The following is a 15,835-nucleotide window of genomic DNA, read 5'->3' as shown; positions in this document are numbered from 1 at the left end:
ACAATGACGATTATAACAAATATTCCGAAAGTGTATTGATAGAATTATGTACATTTATGTAAAAAGGTAACATTAACCATTGCATCAAAATTGGTTTGATTGATTGATTGAATGACATTAATGACAAGCAATACGTTTGTAAGTTTTCTGTTCACATTCACTCTAGTTATGATGATGATCTTTGGAATGTCTGATGTTTGAGTTTATCCTTTGTTAAAACCTTTTTTTGTTTCTTATTTACTAGGTCCAGGAAAGAGGGGTGAAGAAGATATGAGGCTGTGCCAAAAGGTGCTCTGTCAGAGGGGGACATTTTATAAGAAAATAAAAGTAACAGTATCATTTCAACACTTACACAATGTGAAAGAATAGTCATTTGGACATACAATTCCAGTCTTAAAAAGATAACTCAGTAAAGCGACTTTGAGAAAATGATGTGTAATCGTAATTTTTGGGAATCTGTCGGATGTAACAATGGACATGAAAGACAAGTAAAATTAGTTGTAAACCTATATCATTTGAGCAAATTTTTACTTGTATCATTTATATAACCATGTAGCAGGTGTTTAAACTAAAATGTACTGATTGCTGATAGAAACTGAACACAATATAGTGCAATGATGATGTCATGTGTTGCATCCGACAGATAGCAATTACTAGCAGTTTGAATTCAAGAACAGCAAAGCACAGTTTTGATCAAAAACCAAGTTTATTCATTTGGTGAAGTCCTTTCATTGCTGTCAGAAACAATAACATTGATCATGCCTGGAGAAAAGATTGCCAGCCATACCATTCATCTGTCGGAGGTAACATTTTTAGAATGGACACAAATTTTTTCTGATGTCATGTGTTGCATCCGACAGTAATGTAAATTTAGCAGTTTTGCCAGAGTAATGGTGGGAATCGCAAACTTAGCCCGTTTGTGGAAAGAAAGGGACATTTTGATCCGTTTTTAGCTCATATCGTGCTGACTGATGAAGGCCAGAGCCAAACGTTCCCACATGACACGAGCGAAGCCGTGTCAAAGTTTCGGTTGACAGTTTGATATCTGTGTCAGGAGTTTCGATCGAAGCCTGACTTAACACTTTTGAGGCAGTCTTTGTTATTTTTGAGTTTGTTTCCTGCATATGATAGCCGTGTAAACTGTTTAACACGGTTCCAAAGGTTATTTTAGGTTTCGAACTTTCACTCAGTATTTTTTTTTTTTTCGGGTTGAACTTTCTGTTGACCGCAACTTACAAGAAAAAGCTGACATGGAACTGATACTTACCGCTGCGTGTTATCGACGCCATCTTGGAGGGAAAAGTGCGCGAAAGGCATTGTGGGAAGGAATGTCTTTTTACTGCGATGCGACAAACATCCGGTAGAAGTAAAATCGCGGCCAGAATTATTAAATGTTCGATCGAAACACTCTGACATGACGAAGTTACTCCGTAAAAAACATGCCTGATATAAAATATATACAACAATCAGTGCTGTTTTCACCGTTGCTAAACGTCAAACTAAGATTGCAGCACTTGTTTCTGTGTTCTTCTAGAGAGATTTCTGGAGCAAATCACTGCCGTCAACCTTTTCTGCTGGTGTGACATCTGACATGATAGGTTACGATCGTAACAGCTTTTAAAAAAACCGTTTTTCACACATTTCGGGAAGAATTTTGTTCTGCTTTTTACATTGATTAAAAAGCTGAATCTCTCCTCTTTCACCCATCTACAAAAAAATGACTCTCAACTTGAAAGATAAAAAACAAGAAATCGTTGTTTGTGGGTCCCCTAAAATGTCCCCACTTCCGGATCAACATTCGGACCTGGATCTTGTAATTATTTTGTATTTTAACCCTTTCAAAGGCCAACATGCACCTTAATGTTGTGCATGTTGTATCTTTGATATACTTTTAAGCTAAGTGAGGCTAAATCAGGAAAAATGTATGATTACAAAACAAAATATCAATGTGCAAATTTGACAGGGGTCTCCCAGAGCACCTTTTGGCACAGCCTCATATCTGGATGAATTCTCACTGGAAGTACCATGAAGCACATCATAAATAAAATATCACTGGAGGAAAGGTAAGAGTCCTGTCAACGAACTGTGGAAGTAAATAATCAGCCAGTGAATGAATTAAATCAATTAATGGGCAAAACGTCTCAGAGAAAAATGGCTTATTTCAGATGAAAATGTGTTTTCATCAATAATATACCTGAATACCATATTTACATACCAAAAAGAACAAACTGTGGACATTTAACTCTTCATTTTTGTTCCTTTTTCCAAGTTTTTGAATGAATGATTTTTTGTAAACTGTAGGCATTGTGTTTCAGGCTTTACAGGACACAATGTTGCAAAGCTTCAAGCTGATACTGAGCCTTCTTTTGAATCAAATCCACCATGCTCTGCCACAGACTGACAGTGAAGTTGGCCAAGGGAATCATCCAACAAGGGATGCTGGTGACAGTGACCTTTCCTGGAGAAGCGGTACCGCATCCATGCAGTTCCAGTAGTTCAGAAAAGTGATGACAAATGTTGAAGACACATTCTGCTTGTGAACATTGTTAGCCCAAGATCGACTTGTCATCTATTTCACTTCTTTGTGACAATATAACATTTGAAGAATGAACCAAGTGTTTGTTTGGCTTTATTTTGTAGCATAATTCGAATGTGTAGCAAACACAACCAAAACTATAAGTGGAGAACAAAAAATTAAATTAAAAGTGTTTTAAAAATAAGGGATCACAGTTCTTGAACTTTGAAGAAGAATGTTCTTGAATAAGATCATTCTTGAAAAAAAATATTCTAGAACATTGTTGCTGTTCTTGAATTTTGTTCGATATTCTAGAATATTCTACAAGCCAAAAAATTCTAGAATAATGCCAGTAGAAAAATTCTAGAACATTCTAGAACATTCTAGAATATTCTTGAATAAAAAAAAGTTCTTGAACAACGTTTCGCCGGGGCTGAGTCGCCTTTGGCTAGTGATTCTAAAAATGTACTAGCCAGAGAGCAAACTTTATTAGCCAAACGAACAATTTGTTTCAGCAACTTTAGTAGATGAACATTTTTACTCGACAGTTACATGTTTCTACTCGCCATGGCAAGTAAAATACTCGCCACTTTGAGGCCTGATTGCAAAGGCCGTTTCAGTTAGAGGTTTCTTATCCAGCACTACTTTGGATCAAGCAACATTTACAACAAACTGTGAAATGTGACTAAATGTAAAAATAAAAACAGAAAGGAAGAGTTGGCAGGTCAAAAATGTATGGTAGAAAACATAAAATATCTACTTGGAGTACCAACCTGACTATTCTATCGTGAAAAGGATTTGTTATGATTTCTTGTTTGTAACTCAAAAAACTGCAGACCAAAATAGTGTAAAAGTATTTAAAGAGGGTGATTTGATAATAATTTCTACACCGCTGACCGTGCTTTTTTCAAATTAAGTAATAACCTGATGATTGAGGTTAACTCACTCCCTACTGTGCGATTTTTCCTATGCTTTCCACTGTATACTGGCCATTTGTATTAGTTGGTAAAAAAATCATTACTGAAGAAGTACTCAACACAGATATTTGAAACTTTCAGGGTTTACTGTTGATATGTTGATGCCCTTCAGTGCAAAGTTTCAAGTGTTTTACTTAGAAAATAGCTGATTTAGGTGGGGGGTATAAATAACCCTTTTTCTGGCATCAAAATTACGCTGAACGCAGGGCCATCACTTCAAATTCGCGTTTTTGAAATTTTTGAAATTTGTTTTAACTCACTCACTACGAACCACTGCTATCGCAGTGGTCCCATGCACACCACTTCCCCACGAACCACTGCGATAGCAGTGTTTCAGCACGTGTCGTACTGGTAGACGCCATTGTTGTTATGCAAATTTGCACAAAGCCAGCGAGTACGAAATCAAACCTCGCGTCATCGTTCTACAGCAGACAGAAGTGAAACTAGCTTGGTAATTTGCAGACGATTGGTTAAACTTGAGAGCCAGCCTCTCTATTTTCGTACAAAAATTGACGTCATTGAGCTAAAAAAATCCAAAGGTCAAACACTGCTATCGCAGTGGTGTGCATGGGACCACTGCGATAGCAGTGGTTCGTAGCGAGTGAGTTAAGGTTTGCTAAACAAATGACATGAAAATTTACTGGAACCTTTTCTGCACTTCCATAGAGAATTTCATTGTTTTAAAAACAGTGTAAATAGGTAAATGTTGAATTGTATCTTTGATTCTGGGCTTTGGTGTAAAGTAACTAACGGATAAATGATTTTGCTTATATGGAGACAGGAGAAACTTTTTTCAAGTGTTGCTTTAGTACAGATCAACTCTACATTCAGCCATCAAGCCATTGGATAGTGAAACAGTTGCCTAAAGCTGAACCTAAAATGACAGCACCTTAAAATTATGTTATGGTGTAAACTGTAAATGTAACATACAGTCATTTGTGCTTTATCTGCAAATATTTGATAAACCGAACACTTGACTGGAAAATAAAATGCTGCAATTGAAGGACAGGAATACCGAGATGTTTATTCATGTAAATTTAAGGAGGTTTAAAAAAGTTTAAAAATTGTAACACTTTTTAGACTCCTTGACAGATTCTTGGCCATATATATATATATATATATCAAAAATAAACATCTGAAGGGTATTAATGCATGCATGCACATAGATCTATGTACCACAGTCCTATGAAGCCTGGTTTAACTAACAATGATTTTTCAAGCACAAAACAAGAAATCTGACCATAGTCAGGCATCAAGTAGGGACTTTAGTGAAAAACTGAAATATCAAGTCAAGTGACAGAAATGATCATGTTGTCAACAACCGGTCAAAAATCAAGTTGACAACTAAATCACAGGCAGAGAAATATGTAGTTAACTTTTTGTTCATAACTCTACACAGTGACTAAGTTACATTTTGCAACCCATCAGCCAAACGATTCAGATCTTGGTTACATTATGACCCATTTATAATAAGCAGTGTTTGCATAATTTACCTAATAAATAGAAAAGTCGAAAAACTGAAAGCAGCCTGCCTAAAACGCAGTTACAAATTTCAAGTACGTTAGGCAATTGAATTAGGGCATGAATAAAGCCAGGAAGATGAATGAGGCTTAATTAGGTTCATGTTTTGAGATCCAGCAAGCTGAAGGAAGTGTGGGTCTTTGGCTTGAGATCTTTTCCTGGTGTGTCATGGGCTGATGGGCTCCTGTCACCTTGGGGGAAAGGGGGGGGGGGGGGGAGGGGGGGCTTGTAGGTTTCACTGAACACTGACGTTATAATTGCAGCACAGTTTTATCAAGGGCTTCTCACAGAGGACAGTCAGATGAATCTGTGCTTTCCTTTTTGGAGGTTCGAGTTGAAGCTGAAGATTGTAGATCCGTTAAGGGTGGAAAAATGTGACTGTGAGAATGATGTTAGAAAATAAATTTCAATGGAGCTACGTTGTGGTAATTTTTTTGCGTGATGGTTAATAGACCGCTTTATTCATTTTGGACTTGGAGCCTTTCCATTTCACGCCTCCTGGGGACCATAAACTGAAAAATGTTGCCTTGAGATTTGAAAGAAAGAAGAAAACAGGTCGAAAAGGGCTTCTCTCCTCTGAGTTTGAATCAAGCAAGAACCTGTTTTACTGTAGTTTTATTCATTTAATCAGCATACATCCTTGGAGACACAGAGAAGGAGAGGCTGTCATAAGTTGGACAGGCAGTGGGTTAACCTGTTCTCTTCACCTGACAAGCAGACAACACGGTTTCACTGTTGAGTTTGGAGCAGATACACAGGAGCATAATATGGTTACGTGGATCTCCCGCTCAAGGAATCGATCAAGGAATCAGTGTGAAATGTGACAGTCACAGTACATATTGCAGCGTATTTCTTTGAATCATGGAATGTGCTAGTAGCACTTCAGAGATTTGGACATTTGCAGAATGGTCAGAGGTGAGCGAGAATCTCATTACAACTATTCTGTAACGACTATTCTGTGAGGTGGGCTCAAAAGGGGGACACTTTTACAACTTCCATGAAGGTCAAATGTTTGCTGAACAATGATACTCGACACAATTGATAGTTAGGTCCTTCAACACACAAAATATGAGGAATGGAGCTCATGTGGTACTAAGTCTGGTAGTGGTAGGGATTAAACAAGTCGCGTAAGGCGAAAATACAACATTTAGTCAAGTAGCTGTCGAACTCACAGAATGAAACTGAACGCAACGCAACGCAGCAAGACCGTATACTCGTAGCATCGTCACTCCACCGCCCGTGGCAAAGGCAGTGCCAGTGGAATTGACAAGAAGAGCGGGGTATTCGTTGCGCTGAGAAGGATAGCACGCTTTTCTGTACCTCTCTTCGTTTTAACTTTCTGAGCGTGTTTTTAATCCAAACATATATGTATATGTTTTTGGAATCAGGAACCGACAAGGAATAAGATGAAAGTGTTTTTAAATTGATTTCGAAAAAAACATTTTGATAATAATTTTTATATATTTAATTTTCAGAGCTTGTTGTTAATCCAAATATAACATATTTATATGTTTTTGGAATCAGCAAATGATGGAGAATAAGATGAACGTAAATTTGGATCGTTTTATAAAAAAATTTTTTTTTTTACAATTTTCAGATTTTTAATGACCAAAGTCATTAATTAATTTTTAAGCCACCAAGCTGAAATGCAATACCGAAGTCCGGGCTTCGTCGAAGATTACTTGACCAAAATTTCAACCAATTTGGTTGAAAAATGAGAGCGTGACAGTGCCGCCTCAACTTTCACGAAAAGCCGGATATGACGTCATCAACGACATTTATCAAAAAAATGAAAAAAACGTTCGGGGATATCAATCCCAGGAACTCTCATGTAAAATTTCATGAAGATCGGTCCAGTAGTTTGGTCTGAATCGCTCTACACACACACACAGACAGACAGACACACACACACACACACCCACACACATACACCACGACCCTCGTCTCGATTCCCCCCTCTACGTTAAAATATTTAGTCAAAACTTGACTAAATATAAAAAGATGGTATGTATGCAGAGACACTGACATGATGGACAAAGAAAAGTAATGCTACAATGAGATTTTGTGCAAATAAGATCCCAGGCGGATCAATGTGTGAGTGAGGTAGTAGTGTAAACCATGCTACTACCTCCCGGCCCTCCATCCCTCTTTTTCTCTCCCACTTTCAAGTTAGCAGCAAAGCTGGTAAAGTTTACCCCCCGCGGGTTAGGGGGAGTCCCATATTGGTTGGGACTAGAAAGAATTTACCGGATGCTACCCAGCATGTCGTAAGAGGCGACTAAGGGTTCTGTTTCTTCTCTTCTTTTGTCTTATTTCTGCCTTACCAGTCCTTTCACCTATATTTCCTTCCAAGAAAACTCTCCCTACTATTCCCTGCAGTTTTCCAATTCTTTTCTTGTTGTCTTATTTCTACCTGACTGGTTCCATCACCTTTATTTCACTTACCAAAAGTCCCGCAGTGGGGCACTGCGGTTATGAAATTAAAGGCCCCTCCTGTTTTTGGAACCGCAGGAGCTTTCTAGTTTGCTGTTAGGTAGATTTTTGGTTCCTCTTTCCTGTCATGCTCTCTTTTTCTTCATGAATTCTTTTCTTTTTTCTGCCTTCTTGCTCATTCACCTGTATTTTTTCCAAAAATCCCTTCTCTTGCCGCTTGTCTCGCGATTCATGTATAGTTTAATCTGTTAGTGTTCTGATGTAAGTCCAGCAGTAGATAGGTTAAGCCTATTTTAACATACTGGAAACTGGTAATCTTCCAGTAGGTATTAATTTAGTTTTACTAAAGCCTGCTGGGACACAAGTAATGGGTTAGTGCATTTGTAAACAGGAATCGCTTGACAAGTGGCCCCCTTCATCCCCCCCTTCCTCGTCCTGATATGGCTCTGCGTAGTCGGCTGGACGTTAAGCAACAAATAAACAAACAAACAAACAAACTTACCAAAAGTCTTCTTTTCCACATCCTTATTTCTCTGCACCCCGCATGTCGTATGAGGCGACTAACGGATTCTGTTTCTCCTTTAACCCTTGTTAAGTGGTTCTTGTATAGAATATAGTCAATGTTTGTAAAGATTTTAGTCAAGCAGTATGTAAGAAATGTTTAGTCCTTTGTACTGGAAACTTGCATTCTCCCAGTAAGGTCATATATTGTACTACGTTGCAAGCCCCTGGAGCAATTTTTTGATTAGTGCTTTTGTGAACAAGAAACACTAAACAAGTGGCTCTATCCCATCTCCCCCCTTTCCCCTATCCCATCTCCCCCTTTCCCTCGTCGCGATATAACCTTCGTGGTTGAAAACGACGTTAAACACCAAATAAAGAAAGAATGGTAAAGTTTATAACAGTGTTACAAGGTGTATTCCTCAATTTGTTTGAGGAAACAATAAAACTGGGCCGGTAGCCTTAAGCCAATCACAAACTATGAGAATGGAGTAGGGGGCCCTTTCTTCCACCTTGGCTGCTGGAGACAATCCCTTTGAATAATACAGAGAAACCCCTTTTTTCATACCCCCGATTTATTTAGACTTACTCCTTTGTAAGAGTAAATTCTGACCTTGATTTTTCTCATGTTCTGTTCATAGCCTCTGTAAAATTGAAAATGTTCATCCGTTTTAAGACTCCCTCCTTTGTGAAACCAGATTTTTCAAGATTTTTGGAAGCCTTAAAAGAAGGGTTCCACTGTACATGTATGTATGCACAGTGTACACCACACACCCACTCCCTCCTGTAACTGAGACCTGGGGAAGTGAGTGTTATAAATAGCGTCCTGCTTGTGGACTGGGCTCTAAAAATACCTTGCACTGGTGGTGCAAACGTTGATGTAGACTGAATCTGATAGCTCTATGACTGCCTGTTCTGACATAGGTAGAAACAAGACTTTTGCTTGCTCTTCGTTGTGTGCATGGTTCTTCTGCTGCTAGCAGTCACTGCTCTGCAAACCAGTTTTATCTCCCAGTTCCTAGATTTGCTCTTGTTTGTCCACTTTGTCTTGCTTGTTTGTTTTGTTTTCATTCCCCTTTGCTGTGCAGTCAGTCTGTGTCATTTTAAAAAAAAGGTCATGTTTTGAGTTTGAGAATCTATAAATTGTGAAATTTTAGTCATACACTGATACGGGTCCGTCAAAAAATCAGTTATTAAAATGGCCCCGGAAATGGTGAAGTTATAATTTTACCTCATTCACTGGGTTTGGGTTGTGTCTAAAAATGTTTTACTTAAAAGAATCAAGCATCACATTCACAGTTTTAGATACCTGATTTATACTGTTCAGCCAACCTAAATGATTTCCTAGTTTATACTCACTAGTTGCACTGTCATAAGTATAGTTCTGCTTTTAATTTTAGCCTGAGAGGATCTTTGAACTAGACTTCTAGATAGGGAATTAATTAAGTGGAGAGAAGTGAGACGGAAACAGCTGTACCGATTAATCATATTGTCATAAATCATTACATGTCTAATGCGTTCCGTGGTTATGAAATGCATTGACCCAAATCCTATGGGTTTCTGGGTTAGATGAATTATATACACTCATAACATGTTTGCCATCTGCATAGATCGAGCCAGCCCAAAATGAGGTCATAAGTAGCAATATGAAATTGTTTTATTACTTGATTACTCAATTACGACTGACATCTATTACAGTCACCTAGCTGGTCCTCTTCTACTTGAAGCACACATTTAAAAGTCATTTTTTCCAGAATATAGACTTGTGGAGCGGGTTTTGCAAGCAAAATCAAACCCCCCGCGGGTTAGGGGGAGTCCCATATTGGTTGGGACGAGAAAGAATTTACCCGATGCTACCCAGCATGTCGTAAGAGGCGACTAATGGTTCTGTTTCTCCTTTTACCCTTGTTAAGTGTTTCTTGTATAGAATATAGTCAATGTTTGTAAAGATTTTAGTCAAGCAGTATGTAAGAAATGTTAAGTCCTTTGTACTGGAAACTTGCATTCTCCCAGTAAGGTCATATATTGTACTACGTTGCAAGCCCCTGGAGCAATTTTTTGATTAGTGCTTTTGTGAACAAGAAACAATTAACAAGTGGCTCTATCCCATCTCCCCCCTTTCCCCTATCCCATCTCCCCCCTTTCCCCGTCGCGATATAACCTTGAATGGTTGAAAACGACGTTAAACACCAAATAAAGAAAGAAAGAAAGAAAGCAAAATCAACCAGGGCCTGTTCATTTGTATAATCTTTTAATTTTGTTGCACTATTTCTGTCTGTACCCAAATCTGGACTGTATAGCTTTCCACGCTTTGTGAATGACGTGATTCCCTGATTGACTGAGTGATAATAAAAAGACTGAAATAACAAAAAGATGACATTGACAGGATCCGACTTTGTTATGTATCTTGTAAAACAAAACAAACAAGTCGCGTAAGGCGAAATTACTACATTTAGTCAAGCTGTGGAACTCACAGAATGAAACTGAACGTAGTCCGCCGCTAGTGCAAAAGGCAATGAAAGTGACGAGCCTGTTTGGCGCGGTAGCGATTGCGCTGTGCTTCATAGCACGCTTTACTGTACCTCTCTTCGTTTTAACTTTCTGAGCGTGTTTTTAATCCAAACATCATATCTATATGTTTTTGGAATCAGGAACTGACAAGGAATAAGATGAAATAGTTTTTAAAATGATTTCGGAAATTTAATTTTGATCATAATTTTTAATTTTTTTAATTTTCAGAGCTTGTTTTTAATCCAAACATAACATATGTGTATGTTTTTGGAATCAGAAAATGACGAAGAATAAGATGAAATTGTTTTTGGATCGTTTAATAAAAAAATAATTTTAATTTACAAGTTTCCGATTTTTAATGACCAAATTCACTCATTAGTTTTTAAGCCACCAAGCTGAAATGCAATACCAAACCCCGGGCTTCGTCGAAGATTGCTTTGCCAAAATTTCAATCAATTTGATTGAAAAATGAGGGTGTGACAGTGCCGCCTCAACTTTTACAAAAAGCCGGATATGACGTCATCAAAGGTATTTATCGAAAAAATGAAAAAAACGTCCGGGGATATCATTCCCAGAAACTCTCATGTCAAATTTCATAAAGATCGGCCCAGTAGTTTAGTCTGAATCGCTCTACACACACACACAGACAGACAGACACACACACATACACCACGACCCTCGTCTCGATTCCCCCCTCTATGTTAAAACATTTAGTCAAAACTTGACTAAATGTAAAAAGCATGGACATATAACAATCATATAATTTTTTTTCACTTTTTAAATTTTTTTTTTTTTTTTAATAATCATCAAAATGGATGAAGATCATGAATACTTTAAAAATACATTGAAAATGCAGTGCAGTTGAATTTTCTTTAAGTAACATTTCAGGGCCGGTCTTCTCCATTTTGAGATGATTTATATTTTGTTCTGTTGCTATAGCGTTAGACTTAGAATATGATCGTGTACTGTGTTTAGGCAAACAAACAAAAAAAGTCTGTTTACGGTAACATAGGCAAAAAAAATAGGGTCTGTAGGTCGGGATTTCAAAAAAAAAATTTTTCTCCAAAAAACCCATAGTTTTAAGTTATTTTGCCAAAAAACAAAGACTTTCTTTTTTAATTTTTTTAATTTTTAAAAAAAAAAAATTTTTTATGTTTTCCCCAAATGCCAAAAAAAAGTCTAGGGTCGCGCGAAAATATAGGGTCGGTCGGGATACCGTAAACATACTAATTTTTTTGTTGGCCTTAGTAAAATTAATTAATGTTTAGTTAAGTTTGTGTTATTTGTAATCTAATAAACTGATGTTTTGATTGAATTGTAATTTTCTTTTTTCAGGCTGAAAACCGCCTGGCAGCCAAACGAGCAGCCAGAAATGAGGCCAGAGAGATTCGTATGAAAGAAATTGAGCGGCAACAAAAAGAAGTGAGTAGAACAAAAGCGTTTTACGATCATTGCAAAGGTTCATACCTGCTCCTGCTGTTAATATTACAGTTGCTGATGATATTGCATGACCGGCCCGGGCACTCAATGAGAATATATGTTTAATTTGGCGTTGAACTTAAAGGCACAGTCACTGTCTTAAATATATGTCCAATCTTTTACAAGAAATAAGACCACCGCTCTATATGGACACATACTGAAAATCAACATTCTGTCTGACCGGTTCCTGTGCAGAGTGGGATTCTTTTATGAATCCATTTTGCAGATTGATAAAAAAAAAAAATGTATTGATCAAGAAATCCCAAACCTGCACAGAAATCACCCAGGCTGTTGATTTTTGACTCACATGCGAAGCAAAAGTGAGTCTATGTACTCACCCGAGTCGTCCGTCCGTCCGTCCCGGCGTCCGTCCCGGCGTCCGTCCGGAAAACTTTAACGTTGGATATTTCTTGGACACTATTCAGTCTATCAGTACCAAATTTGGCAAGATGGTGTATGATGACAAGGCCCCAAAAAACATACATAGCATCTTGACCTTGCTTCAAGGTCAAGGTCGCAGGGCCATAAATGTTGTCTAAAAAACAGCTATTTTTCCCATTTTCTCTGAAGTTTTTGAGATTTAATACCTCACCTATATATGATATATAGGGCAAAGTAAGCCCCATCGTTTGATACCAGTTTGGTTTACCTTGCTTCAAGGTCAAGGTCACAGGAGCTCTTCAAAGTTGGATTGTATACATATTTTGAAGTGACCTTGACCCTGAACTATGGAAGATAACTGTTTCAAACTTAAAAATTATGTGGGGCACATGTTATGCTTTCATCATGAGACACATTTGGTCACATATGATCAAGGTCAAGGTCACTTTGACCCTTATGAAATGTGACCAAAATAAGGTAGTGAACCACTAAAAGTGACCATATCTCATGGTAGAAAGAGCCAATAAGCACCATTGTACTTCCTATGTCTTGAATGAACAGCTTTGTGTTGCATGACCTTGGATGACCTGGTCAAGGTCACATGTATTTTGGTGGAAAAATGTGTAAAGCAGTTCTTAGTGTATGATGTCATTGCTAGGTTTAGCTGAAGGTCAAGGTCATGTAAAGGTCAAGCATGTGAGTCGTATGGGCTTTGCCCTTCTTGTTGGTAATTGTGTCAAAGTGGAAGGATGGGATTATTGAGTGTGATTGCCTGACCACATCTGGTAATTGTGTCAAAGCGGAAGGATGGGATTATTGAGTGTGATTGCCTGACCACATCTGGTAATTGTGTCAAAGTGGAGGGGTGGGATTATTGAGTGTGATTGCTTGACCACATCTGAGATTGTGCATGTGACTGTGAGCTGAATCATTTATTCACAGTAAGGACTTTGCCTTAAAAAGAGGTGCCCATGCTGTTTGAAACTCTATATTGGATTTTTCCCCCTCGGAATTTCCTCAAGGAAATACAGGGCTTTCATCCCTTACTAATTTAGTAGTTGACTCCTTTCAGCCACTGATATTGGAGCTGTGACTGAAGATGTTAGGAATAGGAAACCACCTTCAGGCTGTAAATGTTATAATGAGAGTGTCACAATGGCACTTTACCATTCACCATGATAGCAGTATCTCAACTGGTACTCTCAATTACTTCATTCGTGCCATTTCTTTTACCTTTTCCTGCTCTTTTGTTACCCTCTTGTCATTTTACAGCAGGGTTAAAGGTGTGATTCCAATGTAGCCCATGAGGAAATGTTTGTCTGAAAACCATGTCATTATGACTATCTCCATGCTTTATTTTTAATTCATTCTTTTGTGCATTACACTTTGTAGTTGTTCTTCTTGGAGTTTAACTTGTCAGTTTTATAGGTAAGACTAACTGATTTGAAATTTTAGTTTGATGCTTTACCTTGTACAGTGTATACTGATTCAAAGACGGCAGTGACGAATGATGATCGAAAAGAATGCCATCATAACTTTCCTTCATCATTTTTTGTGTGATTGATTCTTGTTTTGTGTAGTACTACGTACAGTACTACTAAAACACAGTTTAATTCTTGGAATTGAACTTCTGTGGAATGTTACTTCTATAGATTAGCCCCAGGATTTATACAGGGGCTGACGTAGCCTTCTGTCAGAAAGGTACATATGGTGAGAACATCTTCATGTTTGATTTAACTTTTTCAGGTTGAGGAAAAGGAAAAGCATGGCAACACAACTTCAGATGGGCCGTCAAGGGTGAGTTTGACTGTCAGCTGTTGCTTGCAGGCTTCAGATGTTCCCTTGACTTGTACCCATATGTTACAAACTTTGAGGGATATGGGTGGTTGGCTGGGTAGGTCTTTAGATGGTCTTCAATCTAAGACATGCTTGTGAATTCTTCTGACTCTTACTGAGGGCGGTGAGGCATCAATAATATGGACTGCAACATCAATTTTTGTTCTTTTTAACAAAAACCATTTTAGGAAGGGTCAAAGAAATGTTCTAGGGTCTGGAAGAAAAAAGTGGGTCGGTCGGGCAACACAAAACTAGGAACTTTTAAGGGGGGGGGGGGGGGGGGGGGGGGGGAGGGGGGGCTTATTGCTCAGATTGGGTTGATCCTCACCACATTTTAACACATTCTTCTTTTATTTCATACTTACAGATGAGCTTTCAAGTTGTATTCCTCATGATTCTCATCAAGAAAGAGTTGTATTCCTCATGATTCTCATCAAGAAAGAGTTGTATTCCTCATGATTCTCATCAGGCTATGCATTTTGCCTGCACAGATTCGGCCGGCGGCCTCCACGGGGTCGTCACGGCGGGGGAGCGACGACTCGAGCGAGGGCGGGGGGGACAGCATTTCGAGCAAGGAGCGAGACGTGAAGAAGGAGCTGCGGGGGCTGGAGGACCGGTACAAGCAGGCCATGATGACCAGCGCCCAGCTGGACAACGAGAAGCAGTCGCTTGTCTACAACCTGGAGCTCCTCAAGGACCAGCTGGAGGAGCAGGCCGAGGGATTCACTGAGCTGCAGCGGGAGTATAAGGACAAGCATAGGGTTTGTACGCCTTTCTTTGCCAATCATTTTTGGTGATATTGCACCGGTCTGAGCTTCGATGTAGAACAGGGTGGGTTCCCCTGTCTTTTGTTTGTGTTAACTAATTATTTACGGTAATATTTCACCGGTTAGAGTCTGAGCCCCACAGAGCTGCAGCGCGAGTATGAGGACAAGTACTGGGTACGTTCATCCCATTGTGTTTGCGTTAACTAATAATTTCTGTAATCTTTCACCGGTTGAAGTCTGAGCTTCACCTTGAGTACAAGGACAAGCACAGGGTTTGTTCATTCATTTCTGGTAATCTTTCACCGGTAAGAGTATGAGCTTCACCGAGCTGCAGCTCGAGTTCAAGGACAAGTACAGGTTGGGTTCCTCTGTGTTTGTGTAACCAGTCATTTCTAGAATTTGGTAATGTTTCACTTGTCTGAAAATGCTAGAATTAGTAGAAAGCAAATCATGGACTGGACAGTCCTACCAGTTTGGGCTGCAGGTGAGATTTGTTCCCTCTCAAAAGTAAGGATATACTGGAGCCCCCTTTTTTCAGGCCCCTCGTCTGGGTTTTATTGATTCATTGATGATTTGTGTTTTGCAGGATCTGGAGCTGACAAAGAGAGAGCTGCAGGCCGTCAAATTGGAACTGAAAGGACTCAGGGAACAGAACGACTACAAAGACAGATTGATAGCGGTATGTTCAACATTATATCCTTTGTTGCTTTTGACCAGATATGCCAAAAGTGCACGATATCTGACTGTTCTGTAAATGATTGGTGTGTGCAATTATTAATTTTTGAATATTAATAAAATATTAATTCTTGGGGTGCAATCTGATGACCCACATCGTGTCGGGCAATTAGTAAGGTATGGTACAGTATGTGCAATTAAGTTCAAATGTTAATGTGAGAGAGGGTTGTTCTGCTGTT

The 15,835-nt window shown here is 38.7% G+C and overlaps 1 protein-coding gene across 3 annotated transcripts in view; it reads left to right on the top strand.

Annotated features, from left to right (window-relative positions):
- LOC138981933 (leucine-rich repeat flightless-interacting protein 2-like) overlaps positions 1 to 15,835 on the top strand; it is a 54,969-nt gene that overhangs the window by 16,587 nt on the left and 22,547 nt on the right. For all 3 annotated transcript variants that reach the window (XR_011460741.1, XM_070355108.1, XM_070355107.1), the window contains exons 2-5: positions 11,794 to 11,880; positions 14,065 to 14,115; positions 14,646 to 14,915; positions 15,508 to 15,600. Coding sequence is in view for 2 of the 3 variants with exons in the window: in XM_070355108.1 (XP_070211209.1) it covers positions 11,794 to 11,880; positions 14,065 to 14,115; positions 14,646 to 14,915; positions 15,508 to 15,600 (501 nt within the window). In the remaining variant the exon portion in view is untranslated. The remainder of the gene's footprint in view (positions 1 to 11,793; positions 11,881 to 14,064; positions 14,116 to 14,645; positions 14,916 to 15,507; positions 15,601 to 15,835) is intronic.

Source organism: Littorina saxatilis, linkage group LG12 (assembly GCF_037325665.1).
Source record: "Littorina saxatilis isolate snail1 linkage group LG12, US_GU_Lsax_2.0, whole genome shotgun sequence".
In the NCBI taxonomy this organism is placed as follows: Eukaryota; Metazoa; Mollusca; class Gastropoda; order Littorinimorpha; family Littorinidae; genus Littorina; species Littorina saxatilis.
This window is presented reverse-complemented; position numbering and strand designations above follow the sequence as displayed.